Source organism: Nelusetta ayraudi, unplaced genomic scaffold (assembly GCF_046127955.1).
Source record: "Nelusetta ayraudi isolate G7.1 ecotype Tasmania unplaced genomic scaffold, CSIRO-AGI_Nayr_v1 ptg000011l, whole genome shotgun sequence".
Classification (NCBI taxonomy): Eukaryota; Metazoa; Chordata; class Actinopteri; order Tetraodontiformes; family Monacanthidae; genus Nelusetta; species Nelusetta ayraudi.
Genome location: NW_027466061.1, coordinates 7,817,914 through 7,835,867, shown reverse-complemented (window position 1 = coordinate 7,835,867; position 17,954 = coordinate 7,817,914). Strand labels below are relative to the sequence as shown.

The 17,954-nt window shown below is 44.6% G+C and overlaps 2 protein-coding genes across 9 annotated transcripts; one reads left to right on the top strand and one right to left on the bottom strand.

The window, feature by feature from the left end:
• The first annotated feature begins 27 nt into the window (after positions 1-27).
• Positions 28-4,355, top strand: LOC142884638 (SLAIN motif-containing protein-like). Its single transcript, XM_076020431.1, has 7 exons — positions 28-1,894; positions 1,963-2,099; positions 2,211-2,324; positions 2,544-2,642; positions 2,723-2,992; positions 3,203-3,334; positions 3,505-4,355. Exons 1-7 carry the CDS (start codon positions 1,530-1,532, stop codon positions 3,717-3,719), a joined length of 1,332 nt encoding a protein of 443 aa, XP_075876546.1. The 5' UTR covers positions 28-1,529; the 3' UTR covers positions 3,720-4,355.
• A 213-nt stretch (positions 4,356-4,568) lies between these two features.
• taf1 (TAF1 RNA polymerase II, TATA box binding protein (TBP)-associated factor) lies at positions 4,569-17,640 on the bottom strand. 8 transcript variants are annotated; one of them, XM_076020420.1, is made up of 42 exons: positions 17,303-17,640; positions 16,847-16,961; positions 16,453-16,576; positions 16,218-16,334; positions 15,904-16,026; positions 15,536-15,777; positions 15,156-15,371; positions 14,813-15,055; positions 14,485-14,734; positions 14,208-14,315; positions 13,949-14,116; positions 13,640-13,767; positions 13,347-13,454; positions 13,008-13,181; positions 12,754-12,927; positions 12,518-12,622; positions 12,227-12,427; positions 11,998-12,139; positions 11,719-11,775; positions 11,413-11,543; positions 11,248-11,328; positions 10,993-11,142; positions 10,778-10,897; positions 10,507-10,682; positions 10,179-10,411; positions 9,755-9,962; positions 9,446-9,617; positions 9,089-9,300; positions 8,909-9,017; positions 8,723-8,821; positions 8,438-8,615; positions 8,284-8,351; positions 8,038-8,160; positions 7,854-7,946; positions 7,668-7,752; positions 7,476-7,543; positions 7,158-7,274; positions 6,772-6,879; positions 6,506-6,601; positions 6,066-6,285; positions 5,801-5,972; positions 4,569-5,183 (listed from the first exon to the last, which is right to left on the bottom strand). In XM_076020420.1, the coding sequence occupies exons 2-42, from the start codon at positions 16,958-16,960 to the stop codon at positions 4,961-4,963; spliced, it is 6,036 nt and encodes a 2,011-aa protein (XP_075876535.1). In that variant the 5' UTR covers position 16,961; positions 17,303-17,640; the 3' UTR covers positions 4,569-4,960. The 8 variants fall into 8 exon arrangements, with proteins under 8 accessions (XP_075876535.1, XP_075876534.1, XP_075876533.1 ...); XM_076020419.1 differs by lacking the exon at positions 17,303-17,640 and adding an exon at positions 17,150-17,232 and having other exon boundaries at positions 9,452-9,617; XM_076020418.1 differs by lacking the exon at positions 17,303-17,640 and adding an exon at positions 17,150-17,231.
• Between the last annotated feature and the right edge of the window lie 314 nt (positions 17,641-17,954).

Here is a 17,954-nt window from a genome sequence, read left to right as displayed (position 1 = left end):
GGCAGAGAGTCAATAGAGACACCTCCTCCTCCTCTTCACCTGTTGTATAGTCAGAGCTCAGTGCAGGGCGGGGCGTAGTTTCTGCTCACACCTTGCAAAGAAAACCTTCCGATACACTGGTGCCGGAATATCACTGTGACCGAGAAGGGTACAGTGAAATGTGCTCGTTCCACAGAGCCAATTAATGACCCTAATCCTAAAGGCCCAGTTTGGTGTCGATTGACATGCAAAGGGTTAGAGAGTGTTTGGTTTCGAGTTCAATAAAGTCTGTAAAAACGAAATAAATAAATAAATAAAAAATAAAAAAATCTGTTTTTTTTCACTCTGTAATTACTACTATTTGCACTGTGAATTATTTCGTTTCATTTCTGTAAAAGTAGAGGTGTTTATGTCTTTTATATTCTGCGTCTTAATTTTTTACTTTTTGTGTGTGCTCTATTTCTATTGCATGTATAGTCTATTTTTTTTTTTATATATATATATTTTCTTTTTGTGTGTGAAGGCAGGGAGCTTCCTGAAAATGTGGTGCTTGCATAATGACAATAAAGATCTTGAATCATAAATCTTTGTATTGTTAATTCCTGCTGCTAGCAAAGAGGGCCATGTGGCACCTCCGTGTTTCCACTGGCCACAGGCCAGAACATGGGGGCCACTACTGCAGTTTCACCCTGACATCACCGCCGATGTCAAAAAGATGTGGAGATCACGCAGGACATGAGGGGACAAAGATTAACACTGAGGTGGATTTTCACAGATGCACCTTACCAGTGAGGAAGAAACGTTGGCAAAGTGACGGAGATGCAGCCTGTTTCCTGCAGTTTGATTGCAATGTGTCATTTGAATAATTCTATATTTGATAAATATATAATCTACACACAGCAAATATAACGTATACATTCAAGAGATCACATTTAAAGCAGTCAGATAGAGTCTCTTTAATGTGTAATGTATGTATAATTCGAAGGCTGAAATACACATTTACTGATATTTAAACTTTGTGAAAATATGATTACCCTTAAAGTTCAACGTGTTAGAAAAGAAGAATAAAACGAGGAGAGAAACAGGACTTGGCCACATCTTTCCACATTACCTGCATGAGATCAGAAGTCTTTTTCAAGCAAATTATCAAAGATATTGACCATTTTACACTCTTAGCAAACGATGCTTCCCTGTAGAGCAAACCTAACACTGTGCTGTGCTCTAAAAATGTTTCAATAGATCAATTTTCTTTTTCTTTCTTGGTTGCAACTCTCGGACTCTTTAATCCACCTAAGCTCCTGATGCCTCTCTAAATCCATCCAATCTGCTGCGTGTCTACTTAACAGCACTCCTCAACAAATCTGGGTCAATAGATGGTGCAGTGTGACACAGTTGCCTGCCGTGCAGCACAAAAATGACCTAATGCTCAACACAACTGGCTTCCATTCTGATCTTCCCAGCAATTTTCTGCTGGACTGGTGAGGCAGGACAAGGCCCATACTGGAGAGGAGCTTACAGAACTGTAAACATTCAGGGACTTGGGCAAGAAAATGGAGCTTGAAGACCAATCAAAGAGCGACTTGGGTCTGTACTTTTGCTATCAGCCACTGGTTGCCTTTGAAAAAGACACTGTGAGCCTGGAGGGCAACTGCGACCCATACTACAACATCTGGATGGACACTGAGCGAGCCGTGGTTAAAAGCTGCAACAATCGGTCGTTTGCCGCTGATGCAAGGTTGAGACTGGAGAGTCTGAAATCAGGTTATAACTCGGCCCTGACTCGATGGACCATGGACAGCATGTTGGACAGTTGCAGAGACCACTGGGACGGTGAACAGACACAGGAGGAGGAATCTGCCCTGGACTCTGTGGAGCTCCTGGAGGTCGGTGAGGACACACAGGATGAAGAAAACTGGTAGGTGGCACCAGCAGTCAGATGTTTGGTCTGTAGAGACCAAGTGAGTAAAAACACGTTTTCCACAGGTTGTATCAGCCTCCGAAGAGACAGCTGTCGGAGGACAGAGGCGATTCTGCTCTCAGATGGTGCCGACATGTCCTGGATAACCCCAGCCCTGAGACGGCAACAGCATGTCGATCTCTGATAAACAGGCTGGATCAAGGTAAGCACAATCTGTGGAAGTCACACTGTCTTTTTTTAAATATCCAGAGTGAACTGTCCTTTAAATATGACCCCTTCGGTTTTCATGATGCCAGCTGTCTGTGTTTGTCAGGCAAGAACTTTTACAGACATCCTGTGGCTCTCCCTCACTCTGGCAACGGCTCAGTGGGCTCATTTAGTGATCAAATTGGTGGAAGCTGGTCATTCAACAAGCCTGAGAGCACAGGTGACAATTTCAGACAAGTTCTTTATTATATTCCTATTTGAAATATCAAAGCTAAAAAGAAGAATCTTCTGTCTCTCAAATACAGACACTCAAACTGAAATGTCTATTTTATGACAAAGCTTTTAAATAATTGCCATAATTTATTTTATTGCTAAAAATAAATATTATTTACTTTGCCATGTAATTGAAAAACAGGTTTTCCATTTATGAACTGTACAGACGACAATCAGCTGAGTGTCACCAGTGGTGCCACAATCTCTGGCTACAAACTCCAGGACATAACAGATGTGCACATCATGGCTCGTCTGCAAGAAGCCAGTAAGTTTGATTCGCCGCCGCTTAGAATCACATCCAGACTAACGGAGGCTGTGTTGTAATGGTTGTTCATATCTTACCAGGTCTGAGACAAGACTATTTTTCTGCACCTCCAACCGCCTCAACCAGGGGCACCGTGCCACCAACTTTGGTTCCATCCATCCCTATTAAAGACAGCGATGAGTTCACCACTGGGGGTTTGTCTTGGAAGTCTGCTCCATCTGCCCTAAACTCTCACGCAGGCCAGTCACTACCAACAGCAGTGTCAAAGCAGGGCTGTCAGAGTCCCAGACTGTCCCGACTTCACCAGCAAGTTACACAGTTTAAGCTGCTCAAACTGGCTCAGAAACAAGGTACGTAGTGGGTTTTATGCGTTATAAAATCAAATACTGTTATAAAAGGGATATTATTTGTCCTAGTGATTGTGTAAAGGGGAGAATAATGTGTCCCATGGCAGAATGTGTTTAATGGACGGGGAAGTTTTATGATGATGGTTCAGTTTGACATGGGAGAGGGTCTTTAAAAACATGTTTGAGAATGTGGCCTCTAATGTGTCTTTAAAGCAACATCACCTGGAACAAGCAGGTCTCCCCTGGGGACCAGCTTGCGCTCTCTTCAAGCGGTTAGAAACAGCCGGAGCTTAGAGACCGACGACTACCAACCTGCCGATTCGCAGACCACCTACCCTGCATCAGGTCTGGACTCATTCACAAGAACTTACAATTACTTTCAAAACAGGTGTTAATCTAACTTTACAGGAGTGTTCTTTCCATTGAGATAGGCAAAGCACTGTAAGATTAATGCACATTAACTGGTTCCTCAGAAAGGTTGTCAGTCATTTACTGATCACCATCACTTTTTGCAGCACCCAGAGGCTCCCATGGCTTTCTCCGCTCACTGAGAGACTCCTTGGATCGGGCCAGTGCTGTGAAAAGAGTGCAGAGGTCTCAGTCTGCCAGCCCCTGCAGGATTCCCAACCCAGCTAAGGTGCACCTGTCTATGCACGGACGTGTCTACGCTTCACCCGAGAGGTCGACAGCTGTAGCCTGGACCAGAGGGGTTGCAGCTACTCGGAGGTGAAAGATGGCTTGAGGCTAAAAATCAGTATGATTTCATTCAATTCATCTTTTGGCTTCTCGCGTACACGTGCACAGCTTCAGTCTTGTGGTAGAATTGTTTGCAGGTGGTCACAGTACTTGCGTGTTTGCGCGTCTCCACCTTGTAGACTGGGAATTGGTGATAAAGAGCAATAGAACTATGTATCTTTTTAAAAAATATATATAATTATATCACACAATATTTATTGAACAATGTCACTCACATCAAAAAATTACTACTGTATGAACTAAAACTTGTATGGAAATAAATTGACTATTTAAAACACTGGTAAAATGTGTACAGTCTTATCTGTGTATTTCAATGCTGATTTTAAATCATCTGACTTTGGTGCAGCAACTGTCTGCAGAAAGCTGCAGCACACAGGAAGTGCCAAGGTGACACGATCAAAATAAGCAGCGTGCCTGCTAAGAGGAGCGAGAGGTCGAAGGCTGATGCGGTCTCCTGCTGAACAAGCAAACAAATGGCATACAATATGTTGGGGGGGGAGGGAGTTCTGCTTTGTGCGTATCACTGCACTGCATCACTATTCAACTGTTTCTGAAAGGATTCTGCTCTGCTGTTTGTCAAATGCTTGGAATCACATGCAGGATAAATGCACTTGGGTTTTGCTTGTTCTGACATATTTACAGGCTACACAACTGTGTTGATTTCTTGTTATTTTGTTTTTGTTTGGAGCTACATGATACCGTCATTTGTTTTGTTTTTGCTAACCATGCAGTTATGTCACACACCAGTGTTCAAAAGCACTGTAACCTCACAAGTATGTGTAATTTCTGAAAAGAAGCATGTGTAAATAAATGGGGACTCAACACTGGTGTGTCCTTTTATTTAGTAGTATGGAGACACTGCAGTTTCATGTGGAGAAAACCGAAAAACTCTTTGAAATAAAAACAAAATCAATTAAACGTTGAATCTGCTTTTTTTAATTAGTCAGAAACAAGCTACTCAGTCGCTGCATTATTTGGGACATTAAACAACGCTTACCACTTTCATGTCATACAAAAATAATGTTGCACATTAATCGTAAACATCTTAAAAAAGTGAAGTAAAATGTACATGTACTGTGTCGGTAGTGAAGAGAGCTATAAACATGAATCGTTTTATATACAAAAACAAGAAAACTGGACTAATGATGTTTCTCAGTTTTTCCTTGAGTGGAATTACTAACACTGCTTCCACAGGGCTGAGGAAAGACAGCTGAACTAGTTGTCCGAGTCCATGTCGCTGTCTCCCCCGATAGAGCGGAACTCTTCGCTCTCCTCGTCCTCGCTGAGCTGGACCTGCGAGAGCACGGCCGGGCCTCTCCTGCGTGCTTCGTCCTCTTCGTCCTCCTCTTCCTCCTCACTGATGCCATATTCTTCTCCGTTCCCCATGCTGGAGGGCGGCATCTGGCTCCGGCTCTCCGTCTCCTCGTAGCTTCCGTAACTGGGCGAGATAAGAAAGCAGGCCGCGGTGACTTTCACCTATTTACATTGAAAGTTTACAATACTTCATCGTAAACTAAACATGTAATGAGCAAGAACTAAAATGTGGACCCACTTTGTTTTGTGTAGTGTGCATAAAACAAAAGCGCTTTCTGATCAAGAACCTCACAATAGAAGTACAGTGCATTTTGCAAAACCATCCAGCATTCAATTAATTTTGGGGTAAATATGAAGTCACTGGAAGATATACACACAAAACAAATACATTTTATTTAAAAAAGCCAGCTTCCTTTAAATGATGCTGCTGCTTGCTGATTTTACTTTGGATGAAAAACACACATGAATTTAAAAACAGTTTATATGACAGAGCTTGTTTTCTTTTTAAAAATACACACCAAGTACTTGTACTCTAATAAAAAGAGAGATGCTCCATGACAGAGACACGCCTACAGTGTGCAGGTAAGTTTTGCAGTGCAATCAAGCAGGGCTGCCACCATCAACAGACCAAAACTCCAGGTGGTGACACCCCCAGCCCGATGTTACACTCTTTCCACTAAACCACTAAACCAAATCCATTTAGGGCCGATTCTCTGCACTAGTTTTCTCTGGATCAGCTACCTGACGTTGCTGTCCTCCATGTGAGCTCCGTCCGGCCCGTCGCCTTCGTACGACATCATGCTCTCGTCCTGCTCCATGCCCATACGAGCCGTCTCCTGAGCCCTCCGTGGGGGGGCGGGTCGCACATCCACCTCTCTGTCGGAGTCACTGCCGCTCTCCGACAGGTGTATGGCTTGACAAACACGACAGAGAAAAACACTTTCAGCGCCAAACAGTAGTTTCACTCGTTTAAATTTGTACCGCATTCTTTTTCAGTGGTGCCTACAGGAGAAAGGATTGTCGCCCTCTTCTTCGCTGGCGTCATCCTCTCCATCCGACATGAGAAGGTCCTGGTACAGCACGCTGGACTGGGTCTGGCGGTTGGAACCTCGGTCCTCCTCGTCCTCCTCCTCTTCATCCTCCTGCTCGTGCACCCGCCTGCGAATAGGCAGCAGCATGTCCTCCTCGTCATCGTCGTCTTCCAGATCTCCGTCTGCATCCTCGGCCTCGGAGGGAAAAGTATCAGTGAATAGAAATGCACTACTGTAATAATAATGACATAATTGAGGAACAACCAGTTCCTTGGCAACTTTCTGAGCAACTGGATCATTAAACAAGGTTGTGCATAATTGTTATTGAAGATTAAAATAACGTGAACAGGGATTTTGTGGCCAGTTCTGTTTTTACTTTATATCAACTCAACAAGCCACTCTATGTCATTCTTACAGGAGCAGGAGTCTTGGGTTTGCCATCGTCATCCTCCTCAAAGCCTTCGATGTCCACATCTGAGTCTTCCTCCCCGGGTCTCCTGAGGTGGCGGCCCTGATACACAAGACAACACATGTCAAAGAGAAGGAAAACAAACATAAAACCAAAAAAAGCTCCAAGTTCACAATATTCTATCTGTCAGTAAGCAGTCGGGCAATGGAGGCGGCTAAGCTTAGGTTCATTTGAAGAGAGGTGGCATGATGTGGTTCTGTCTCTCTCCGTACCTGCCCCCCTCTCTTCTCGGGAGCGACCACTAGAGGTCCCTCAGAGAAAAGGCTGCTGGTCTCTCTAGGCAGGCTCCCTGACGGCCCGCTGTCAAACAGATCAGCAGGCTGGGCCAACGCGGCACAGAGCGGCGCGACATGAGAGACAGGGCGAGATCAAGGGAGTGACGGATGACAGACAGGGCGAGAAAGAAAGGAGACACTACAGTAAGGAAAAGTGGACTGGAAGGGACGAACTGTGACAGTCTGGAAAAGGAGAGTTAGTGCAGCTGAGAAGCAGAGAAACACCAAGGGACATGGGGGGCATCTACAAGAAGGGGAAGGAGAATAGTAGGAAAGATCTAACTACCTGTTTTAACAGCATCTATAAACCATGTGGTTGTTACCTGTGGTGTGTAGGGTCCAGGTGTCATTGGGTCCAGACACTCCAGGTCTGCAGCATCCAGAGCTGCTTCTTTAGCAGTGGAGATGTCCTTCTCCAACTGGGTCAGGTGCTCATCATACTGATGACGGGCAAAAAAAAAAGATGAATAGACTGATGATGTTTTTTTTGCTCTTTAAAATACTATTAACAGAATTTGGCTGAAAGGAGTCTTGGAGAAGAAGAAGAGTCTGATGTGAATGTAAATATGAGGTCATTTTATTTTGTTGAATTTTGCTGTACCATTAGTAAACACTTTAGCAAAGACAACAATGCAACATACCTCGGACAAGGTTTGATTGCACACGTTGACAATATCCAGTGCTGTGCTGGTGTAAGGACTGTCCGAGCCTTTGGGAGACAAGGAACATTTCAGCTTTTAAAATCTCTACTTAACCGGCGATCGTGAGCACATCTCTCAGTTATAAGGAGGGCCAACCAAAAAGGTCATTAGAGCACTAAGAAGTGTAGCTACCGTTGTACTTGATACTGTTGGCATGGATGAGTCTGACATCTGAGAGGAAGACCTCGCGGTTCTGGTATTTGTGTTTGGAGATGTTCTGTTGAACAGCAAAAATACACACAGAGGACATCTCCTGTTAGCGTCATTGCGTTCCAGACGGACGCATGTTTCAAAGCTGATGCCACGTCTGGTTCCCACCTTGCGGACGTTCTCCAGATCCATGGGGTTTACGATCACTTTGTAGTAATCTGGCACAAACTTCTTGTTGACGGGATGGTGAAACGGCCATGACTGGAATGTTTATGGGAGCAAGAAGGTCATCAATAAACTCTTTAAGCACATGAAAGTCAGTGAGAAGAAGGTTTTAGGTGGGGTGACTCACATCAGGGACTACCATCATTTTCTGTGTGACGATGTTGTCCAAGATGAAGGAGAAGGCCACCTGGTCGTCGTCATCCAGCAGGGGGTTGATGGCCTTCTCCAGCCGCACCAGCCTGTCCTCCTTCTGCACACACACACACACAAACATTAAATTAAAGTGGACTGTGACCGACGGCAGGATCAATCAATCAATCAATCAATCAATCAATCAATCAATCGCGTGTGAAATGTCCACAATCCCACCGACCTCTTTCAGTTTGGTATCACACAGGTCCAGCATGGACTGGGCCACCTGGGTTATTGGATGTTTGGCACCTGGTGGAACAGATGTAAGACAGTGAGTCGCTTGCCGTGTGCTGTGACGTGAAGAAGAAAAAAAACAAAAAAAAACAGGGTTTTACCGTTGTAGGTGGCACTGTTTTTAACGATGACTTCCACAGCCTCACGGAACTCCTCCCGCGACGGGTACATTCGCTTGCGTACGTTTTCCCGCAGCGTCTGCAGATCCATGGGACGCGTGATGATCTTATAATAGTCCTTCACAACTTTGGCATTGACGGGCGTGTGGAAGGGATACGTCTGCACAGGAGAAAGGGGGCATGATGAGGCAGCCGCTCGGGGTGGGAGGGATGGTGGAAATGCCGAGTCGGGCGGCTGAGTGCGTGAGCCTCGCAGCGAGAACCTACGTTGGGGTGGTCTCGCATGTCGTTGATGATGCTCTCCAGCACAGAGGACAGCGTCACCATGGGGTCAGTGCGTCTGCGGTGGATGGCCTTGTGTGGTTTCTGAAAAAAAGGTGGGAAAAGTTGTAGATCAACACACACGGGGAAAATATATTTAAATAAAATGCGTTAAAAAAGGGATATGCTTACATTCAAGTAGTCACAGTGCACAGCATTGCCCACACGTCTCTTCTTCTTGGGTGGGAGCTGCTGCTTGGGAAACTTGAGCACCAAAGACTTTCTGCGAACCTCGTCAGCACTGCAAGATTGAAACTGTGTTGAAACCGACTCACTGCTCAGTGTCAATGTTGATGGTCAGCGTTGTGGTACCTCTCAATCAGCTGCTTGCCCAGCACGATCTTGGTGCCCTCCACTTTGATCAGCTCCTCATTGTCATTGTGGATGACGGTCTTCTCCAGCTCCTCCTCCTGCTCCTCAGTCATGGCGACTGGGTTGGAGGGCGGGGCGTTGGTTTGATAGTACAGCGGGCAGAACTTGTTGGTCCTCATGTGTCCAATGGCGCCACATGCACCACACTTTAGCTGGCGGAAAGAGGAAAGCGTTGAGGAACATGGCAAGAATTCATCGCAGACCGAATGTTAACGTTACTGTCAGAAAACAAGACTTTATGGTTTATGAAAAATAAACGGTAAAAACTGGAGTGTAGTAGTGAGTCGGCAGGCTTACTTTTACCTTGAGGTCGGGTCTCTCTTTCACCTTCTTGGCCTTCTTCTCAGGTGGTCCCTTGATTTTGTCTTTCTCTTGATTTCTCTTCAGCCTCCTCAGCTGCTCCTGAATGCGCCGCCGCTCCTTCCTCATCTCCTCTCTGTGCTGCTCATCGAAGAGGGCAAACTTCCGTCTGCAGCCGCAAAAACACACGTTTCACATTGACTGGGCCAGAAGTGACAGTGGCCAGGTTCTAACAACAACAACAACATAGTAAAATGCAGCCTGATGTTTAATCCCACGCGGACACAAGTCAATGAAGTGACTGACATGAACTCATCGTCCTTGGTGGTTCTGATCCTGGTGTAGGCGTCGATGACCGAGGCCTTGCGCACAGTCTCACAGCGGACGTATTCCTTGCCGTCTTCGTCCCTGAAGGTCCGGTAGATCTTGAGACGCCTCCCGGTGGCCGAAGAATTCAGGCTGGTGACGGAGGATGTGTCGTCGTCCTTGTGGGAGCTGGTGGACAAGGAGCTGGCTGTAGGGTGGAGGAAGGTAGAGTTAAAGACGTAAATAACATTATTACTGCAACTGTATTAGGGACCAAATGGTTTTGTTCTATTTGAAAGTGATGCTTGATTAATGACTAGTTATACAAAACATCAGTGTGATTTGCTGAGTATCATCTGTCAGGTGTTGAGATCACTTGGCCAACCAATGGTTAAAACCACGACCTTGGACACTCGACACTCACACAAGCCTTTCCGCCGCTCCTTGCGGCCCTTGGCGTCGCGGTCGCTCTCCTCCCCCATCAGCATCCTCTGCAGCTCCTTCCTCTCCTGCTCCTCCCTCTCGCGGGACAGCTGCGAGCTGGTCTTCTTGTTCTGCAGCATGTTTTCAATGTTCTTCCCCATCTCCTCAAAGTCGCTGTCCTCTGCCGAGCTGCTGTCCGTGTCTGTGGAGAGCACCTCAGTAGACTCCAACACCCTGTGGTCGGGGAGCAAGAGAGGAAGTGTCAGGGGAGAAACCTCTTTTATGAACCCAGTAAAGTAATTACTTTAAAAAAAGAAAAGGGGCCTCACTTATTCTGCAAGTCAAAGATCCTCTGGCATTCTTCCTTGTAGCGCTCCTGGTGTTCAGCAACAGAGAAACGAGAGCCTCTGGCGAACTTGCTCATAGGCCCCTCCCCTGAACGCGCCTGCTCCGTGGACATGGTTCTCACCACGTCGATCACCTCCCATCGCGAGAGCTTCTTGATCTACACGGGATCACCAGTGTTTGTGAATTTCACCATCACAGCAAGTCAATGTGCGAAATCGGTCTGACTGAGTGCTATTAAAACTGCCATCCTACCTCTTCCTCAGGGACGCCGAACTTGCGCAGCAGCTGTTTAGCGTTCTTAAGTGAGAGCCTCCTCAGGTCAGCGTCCGTCCCCGTCACCGTCTTCTTAGCAGGCTGCGGCTCTTTGTCATCCTGGAAATGGAAAGAGGGTCAAAAAAGTGTCATAGAGTTTGTTTGAACGGAAAAAGAAACAGGGTTTGTCGGATTTTGGTTTCAGTTCATCCGACCTTCTGCTGAGTCGGCTTGTTGGGCACTTTGACGTAGGAGAAGCCTTCTCCACAGCCCGTAGGGTCGGCCACGCCCGTAACCTCCAACAGGCATTTCCCCTTCATGGCAGAAATGAAGGCTCTCGTCGTGTTCCAAGGAGCGGTGCGCACCTAGTGATCAAAACGCCGGTGAGGAGTACATTTAAAAAGCGTTACTTAAAAGGATGAAAACCTGAAATAATTTTCTGCATCATGAAGTAAATCTGTGACAACCACCTCGTCATCAATTTTCATTTGAAAGTCCTCTTCATTCTCCTCCTCTGGTGCAAAGAAGGACTTCTCACCATATCCAGCATCCTAGAAAACAATCATTTGTATCAAGACATCGACTTTGTACCCCACCTGACTGCCTTGTTTGCTGGCAGTGAAAAACGCCATTACCTTCAGCCTCTGCTCTGCCACCAGCATGCTGTAGTAGGAACAGCACTGCTCTGGGGAGACCATGGCCCTGATCTCCTCCTCCGTGGGCAACCTGAAGTCGGGCTTCAGCACCCACCAGTTTGAGTCCATCCCTGACATGAACGCACCGTTAGTTTGCCTGCACCTCTACTTCTAACTATTAAGAAAAAAAAGACCAGCCCAACGGGCAAAAATCCTGTCCCCTTCCCCTCATAGGCACATTTACATCAGACTTGCAGATGTCAAAACAAACATTTGTATCCTTGCTGTCCTTAGACTAGATCTTACCTTCACGGATAAATCCACTGTGGACTTTAATAGCTCTTTCCCTGCTCAGATTTATGTCTGTAAATTCAGGTTGCCGGCACACACACACACACACACATACACATAAACATAAACACACACACACAGCTGATCTCCTGTAGCCTTCCCTTCACTCAATGCCTAAAACTTGACCTGACACGAACAACTGGGTAGAGGTTAGTTAGTGCAGCCCATGCAGTATTGATGACTGAATGGTGCTGGTGCAGCAGCGCAGGGGAGAGTTACATGCGCCTGGTCTACCTGTACGTTTGAAGTCTGCACAGAGTTTGAGACGTTTCCTGATGCTGCTCTCTGAGTGAGAGGGGAATGCTTTCTTGATGTCCTCCATGCGGATTCTCCGCGGCCGGTCCTTGCTCTTCCAGAACAGGCGGTAGATGAAAACCTGCATAGCACGTATGAGACAGCTGAGTCTTTTGCAGCAAGGAGGTGATGGGGGGGGCAGGTTTGTAGGAAAAGTGAGTGATCGTACCTGCAGGAAGTCTCTGATGTGAGTGTTGGCTCTTTTGGAGTTAGGCCCTGGAACTTCAAACAGGGGACACTCCTGACCAACGACAAACATGTCGACGATCTCTCGGACGTAGTAGCCGTGACGCGTCCTTAAAACTAAAAAGTCTGTCTCCAGCATCTTGTGCAGGTAGATTGGTGCCCGGAAAAGGTTGTTTTCAAACGCCTAGGAGAAAAGGTCAAATGATGGACTCGTCTTTCATTTTCCATGTTCATTTAATTTGCATGGTTGATCATGGACTGTGACGGCACTCACCTGGAGCAGCTGACCTGGGTGCAGAGAACCGAGGAACGGCGACGTGTGGCAATAAACTGTTTCTCCATATTTACAATCTGGGGCTCCTGGGTCCTTTCCCGGTTTCTAAAAAAAGGGCCCAATGTTTCAGCAAAAGGCTCTTCATTATCATTTAAATTTCAAAATGATTCAACTCAAATCTCATTTTTTCACAACAGCATCAAAACGGTATCATGGTAATGAAGCCCAAAACTAACCCTTTTGTAGTAGTTTTTGATCTTGGTGGCCATGCCGACTTGCATGATGAGCGGTGCGTATTCCTCACTGTACTCAGCCAGGATCACATCTCCGTCTTTGCCTGTTAAGTCTTGCGGGGTTCGCATGAAGAACATGTCTCCTCCTCCCGAGGCCTGGCGCTCCTGCTCTCGCATCTGCAGCAGAAGAATTGTCAGCGCTGCCGGAGAAAACAACAAGGTTTACCGAACGTGGGCCATTTTGAGAGGGCTTCTACCTTGGCCTTCTTCTTGATGTGCTTGAGCAGTGGCTGCACAGCATGGGGGCCTGGCTGAGCCAAAGCACCAAAAGAGTACTTCTTCAGAGTCGGCCGATGAAACTGCCGCAGCTTCATAGGTCCCATGTGAGTGGGGAAGAAGGGCTGCCGCAGCTCCAAAGCAGGAATGGAGTGCTATTGAGAGGACAAACACAACGGTTACACAACATTCTGCAAATAAAGACTTCTGTTTCACAGCTTACAGCACTGTGTTTACTTCACAGGATCTTTAAGAGAGCTGTTGTTACATAAACAGAATAATAGACCCCTGCTGGTGTTATGTTTCAAGCATTTATTTACCTGAATGATGTTGCCACCAAACGTTCCCCTCAGACCCTGTTGTTTTGGATAGTAGAACTCATCATTGGAAAGGTTCCACGGATCCTTCACCTCAGGCTGAGACATATTCTGTTGGAAAAAAAAATAAAAATCTAAGTTACAAATCTGCAAAAAAAAATAAATAATATGATGGTCCTGTCTATATTTATTCAATTAAATGTAATCATAGTGTTTACATAGTGAGTTAACTGAATAATAAATGTGCTGCTTGTCATTATCATTTGTTACACTCCAGCTCTGATGAGGCGCCGTACCTGCTGCGGTTCATCTTTTATCACGCCAGTCTTGCCCAGCAGGATGCGACTCTTCTTGATCGCTGATTCTTTCTTATTCTCCTTTGATGGGGAGTTTGATGTCATTTCCTCTTTTTCATCAGGAATTTCTACAATAGATGGCGGTAAAATAACTTAAAACAAATATCAGGAAGTCATATTTTGCAATTCACATTTTCCAACCTTGTAATATCTAGTATAAACATTAATCCCACATACAAAATACATACAATTTTCAGAAAATCACAAATACTGTGAAAAAAGTGCAAGATATTAGAATTTTGAATGTACCCAGGATGATATTTTCATCATTCGGGTCGAGCGTCATGACAGGTGGGACAAGCATACGGTCCATCTCCTGGTCATCCCAGATGATGTTGTCTTCCCAGCGTCCGTACACCAGATCCTCATTGTCGATGGGAAAAATTGAGAACCAGGGACAGTCTTCTTCATGAGAGGCTGGAAATAAACAAGTAAAGGTATAATGCAAAGTAGATTAGATAATCAAGTAAATATGTGTTGCACACAAAAAAACAAAATGTAGGCTCACTTTGATTATCATGGCCGCTTTTATCCCGCTTAGAGCCTGTGATGGAAGAGGTTTTGGGCATGGGTGGAGGAGTTGGTGGAACCAATTGGGAATTGCTCCTAGTCAGACCTGAAAAATGTGCCAAAACATGAATATCTATCAAGGCACAATATTTGTTTTACTTATAACGAGAAGAAATAATCTGGCAGTTATTTTCTGCCCCACAGTTGGACCCTGATCACATCACAAAACTACAAAAAGACTCTTACAACTGGGCTATTACTTCCTGCTGTCTTACCCTGCTGAACGTTATAAGCGTTGGCATTTCGGGTCATGCTAGTAGGAAGCCACCCTGCCAGGCTGGCTCTCTGGGTCTTGGTGCCCTTGTGTTTCACTTCCTCTCCATTCCAGATTATATCGTCTTCCCATTGTAACTGAGTGACCATCAGGAAGACCTCATTCTCAAGAGATGTCTTGCTGCCTCTGCCTTCTTCATCGTTGTCTTCCTCGTCATTAATAGGGCCATCGGCGATGTCCTGCATTGGAGACTAGAGTGCACACATCATTAGCTACAGAAACAGAAAAAAATATCATTGTTTATCTATTAACCCAGATACCCTGCATACCTGGTGTGGTGCCTCCGTTATTTCATTGACTTTCTCCGGCTGCTCAGGCTCACTGGGTTGCTTCTCCTTGAGTTTAAAGCCATAATTGAAGTTGCTGCCGTCCTCTGGGACACAGAGCATGTCGTACCAGAGCTGAGCTGGACCATATCTCCATTCTGCTACTTTAGGCCGAGTCTCCGTCTCCTTGTCCCCCTCGCCGCATGTTTGTGAGAACTTTGATTCTATCGGCGCCATCATGGTAATCTGGACAAATGACAGCAGGCAAAGCAGATTAAGCAAAAAAAATATATATATTGCATGAGATACATGAGATTATTCCACCCCATGACAATACAGCACTTACCTCATCATCAGAGAGGCACTGCTCTGGAGGTGGAGGTGGTGCATACTCATAAATCCACCCTGACTTCTTGTCTGGCGATTGCTCTGATGATTCCCCTTCTGGTGGGGGTGTCCCAGGATGAGGTTCTCTGTGTTTGCGCTTCTTTTTCCTGCGGGCACTCCTCCAAACCGACGGCATGTTCTTTCCAGGACCAAAGAGCCGCAAGAACCTAAGAACCTGTAACAACATGACTGGATGTCAGGTAACATGTATATTCTAAGGCGGCTGGTCAAAACCAAACCAACATAATTGATAAATAAAATAAAACAACATTTAGCACTTTTTTAATGTTATAATGATGTCTTTTTAAGATCAGGAAAATGCCAGCAAATAAGATTTACCCTTCCAGGTCTGAACTCCGGGAAGAGCTCCGTGACGTCTGGCAGTGCCTTGGCAGCATCTTTCTGCATGATGCCAGCGAGAGGAAGGTTCAGCTGATCTGGGGTTCCTCCAGATTCTAAGTCCTGGCAAGGACGGTCAGTTTCTGACTCAGAGTCAGAGGAGCTGCTGAAGTCGACCTTGTCAGCCGTAGAGGATGGTGCAATTATAGAGGGTAGAATGATGCCATCACCCTCTTCGGAGGCTACGGAGAGAAACGGGGGCAAATCACGGTAATAAATAAATATCAAAGCTCTACTTGTCTGTGTGATATAGTATGTCTTTATTCTGAGTGTCTGTCAATGATGATCTGATGCAAGCTTATCCTTACCATTTGTACTTGGAGGGGTTGGTTCCTCTTTCTTACCAGATGTAGAAACAGTTGGTGGAGGCGGTGGAGGCATAAGCTTTGAATCAATATCCTCACAGTCTGCGTCATAGTCATCCTCATCATCTGAGATGCAAAGAATAGTAAAGAGGCAGAATAAAGAAACACAATTCAGAAATATGTATATATATATATATATATATATATATATATATATATATATATATATATATATAACTGCATTCAACAGAAGATGTGTGTAATATAAACATAAATATTTGATTTTTAATGTGTTCTGATAAGTAGCAGAATATTACCTGTTTTCCTGCTGGGCTGCAAAGAACCCATGGCCTGACGGTACTTCTTTGTCTCATCCTCAGCAACCTCACTGATGTCAGAATAATCAACTGCATCTTCAGTGCTCTTCACCCAACCTAGATAAGATATTATAAATGGCACACCAATCCACATACTGGCAAAACAGGCAAGCATAGTTTTTTTGTTGTTGTTTTTAAATATGTAGTGTTGGACAAGAGGTTTAATGAACCAAACCTTCTGCATCCACTCTGGTGGAATCTTTGATATCTTCTGAGCTATCCTCCTCATTGGCTGTAATCTCTGTAATGAGGGACCCAAGACCCAAAGTTCCAAGGCCAGCCAAGTGCTTTTTGGACTCCTGGTGAGAATATCAACAAATCAAACGGTATGTATATATATATATATATATATATATATATATATATATATATATATATATATATATATATATATATATATATATATATATATATATATATACATACATATATATATATATATATATATATATATAATTCCATAGAACAGGTATTTGTGCATACTTTCTCCTATTAAGAGTGTACATATTTCTAACTGTACAAAATGGGATAGTAAGTGATTGCTAAAAAAGGTCTTTTTGATCACCCACATTGTCCAGAACACTGTCATCCTCCAGCTGCCCATCTTCGTTTATGTTTCCAAAGAGGAAACCAGCTATAGAGAAAGGGCGATCTTGGTCTTCGTCACTGTCAGAGTCAGACATCCTAAAAGAGACACAATTTCAGGTTTAAACTACGATATTTCAGGATTTTCCTCGACAGTAAATAAGACATCCCGCACAATTTCTGAGCCACGCAGTTCAGAATAAACTGTTAAACCGACAGTACGGTGTGCTGCGTAATTAACGAACACAGAGCTGTTCTTTTCACTTTTCCATCAATAAAAGAGTTACCATATTTGAAACTGCATGACTTCCTCGTTAGAAGCGAAGCTCTTATAGAACAATCTATCGTACAAGCCTTAGCTCGTTGCTTCCACTTAGCTAGCATACATAGTTCACAATATAAACAAAACAGCAGGACGGCTTTAGAGGAAAACATCTTACCTTTCTGGACTAGAGATTTTGGAGGCTTCAGATTAAAGCCAGTCGATTGAAGCCACAAAAAATAAAGCTGGTTTTATAAGCAGTTCATTCCCAGTTTGGTCAAAAAAGTTAGCCAACATATACATAAACAAGACATCCAAACTGAGATTTATTTTAGCATCTCTTTTAAGTATGAATGTAGTAGCGTTGTGGGGGTTAAAGAAAATTTACAATACAAATTCAATGCGATATTAAAATATATCAGGTTCAATGCAGATGTTTTTATTTACGTACGTCGGAGTGCAAATCACCGAATGCTAAAGCTAGTCGGCGAGCCTGACTCGTCATGACCCGGATGAACATACAAAGAGGCGTTCGGGGACTTCCTGTAAAGTAGTGATCTTTAGCCATTTACGCTTATGTACGCTGAAGATACAACATCCATCCATCCATTTTCTATACCCGCTTCCTGCAGCACTCAGGGTTGACTTTTCAGTTCCATATCCTTCAATTTGCTTTCCCCCCATTGTTTCTAATTGCTGGAAATATATTCCACAGTTTTTATTTCTAACCAAAAAAAATTTACATAACAAAATTAAGCATGATCAACTGATTTGTAACTGCATTGACGGGAGAAAAAAAACAACAGCTTTTCAACATCTTAAAACTGAAA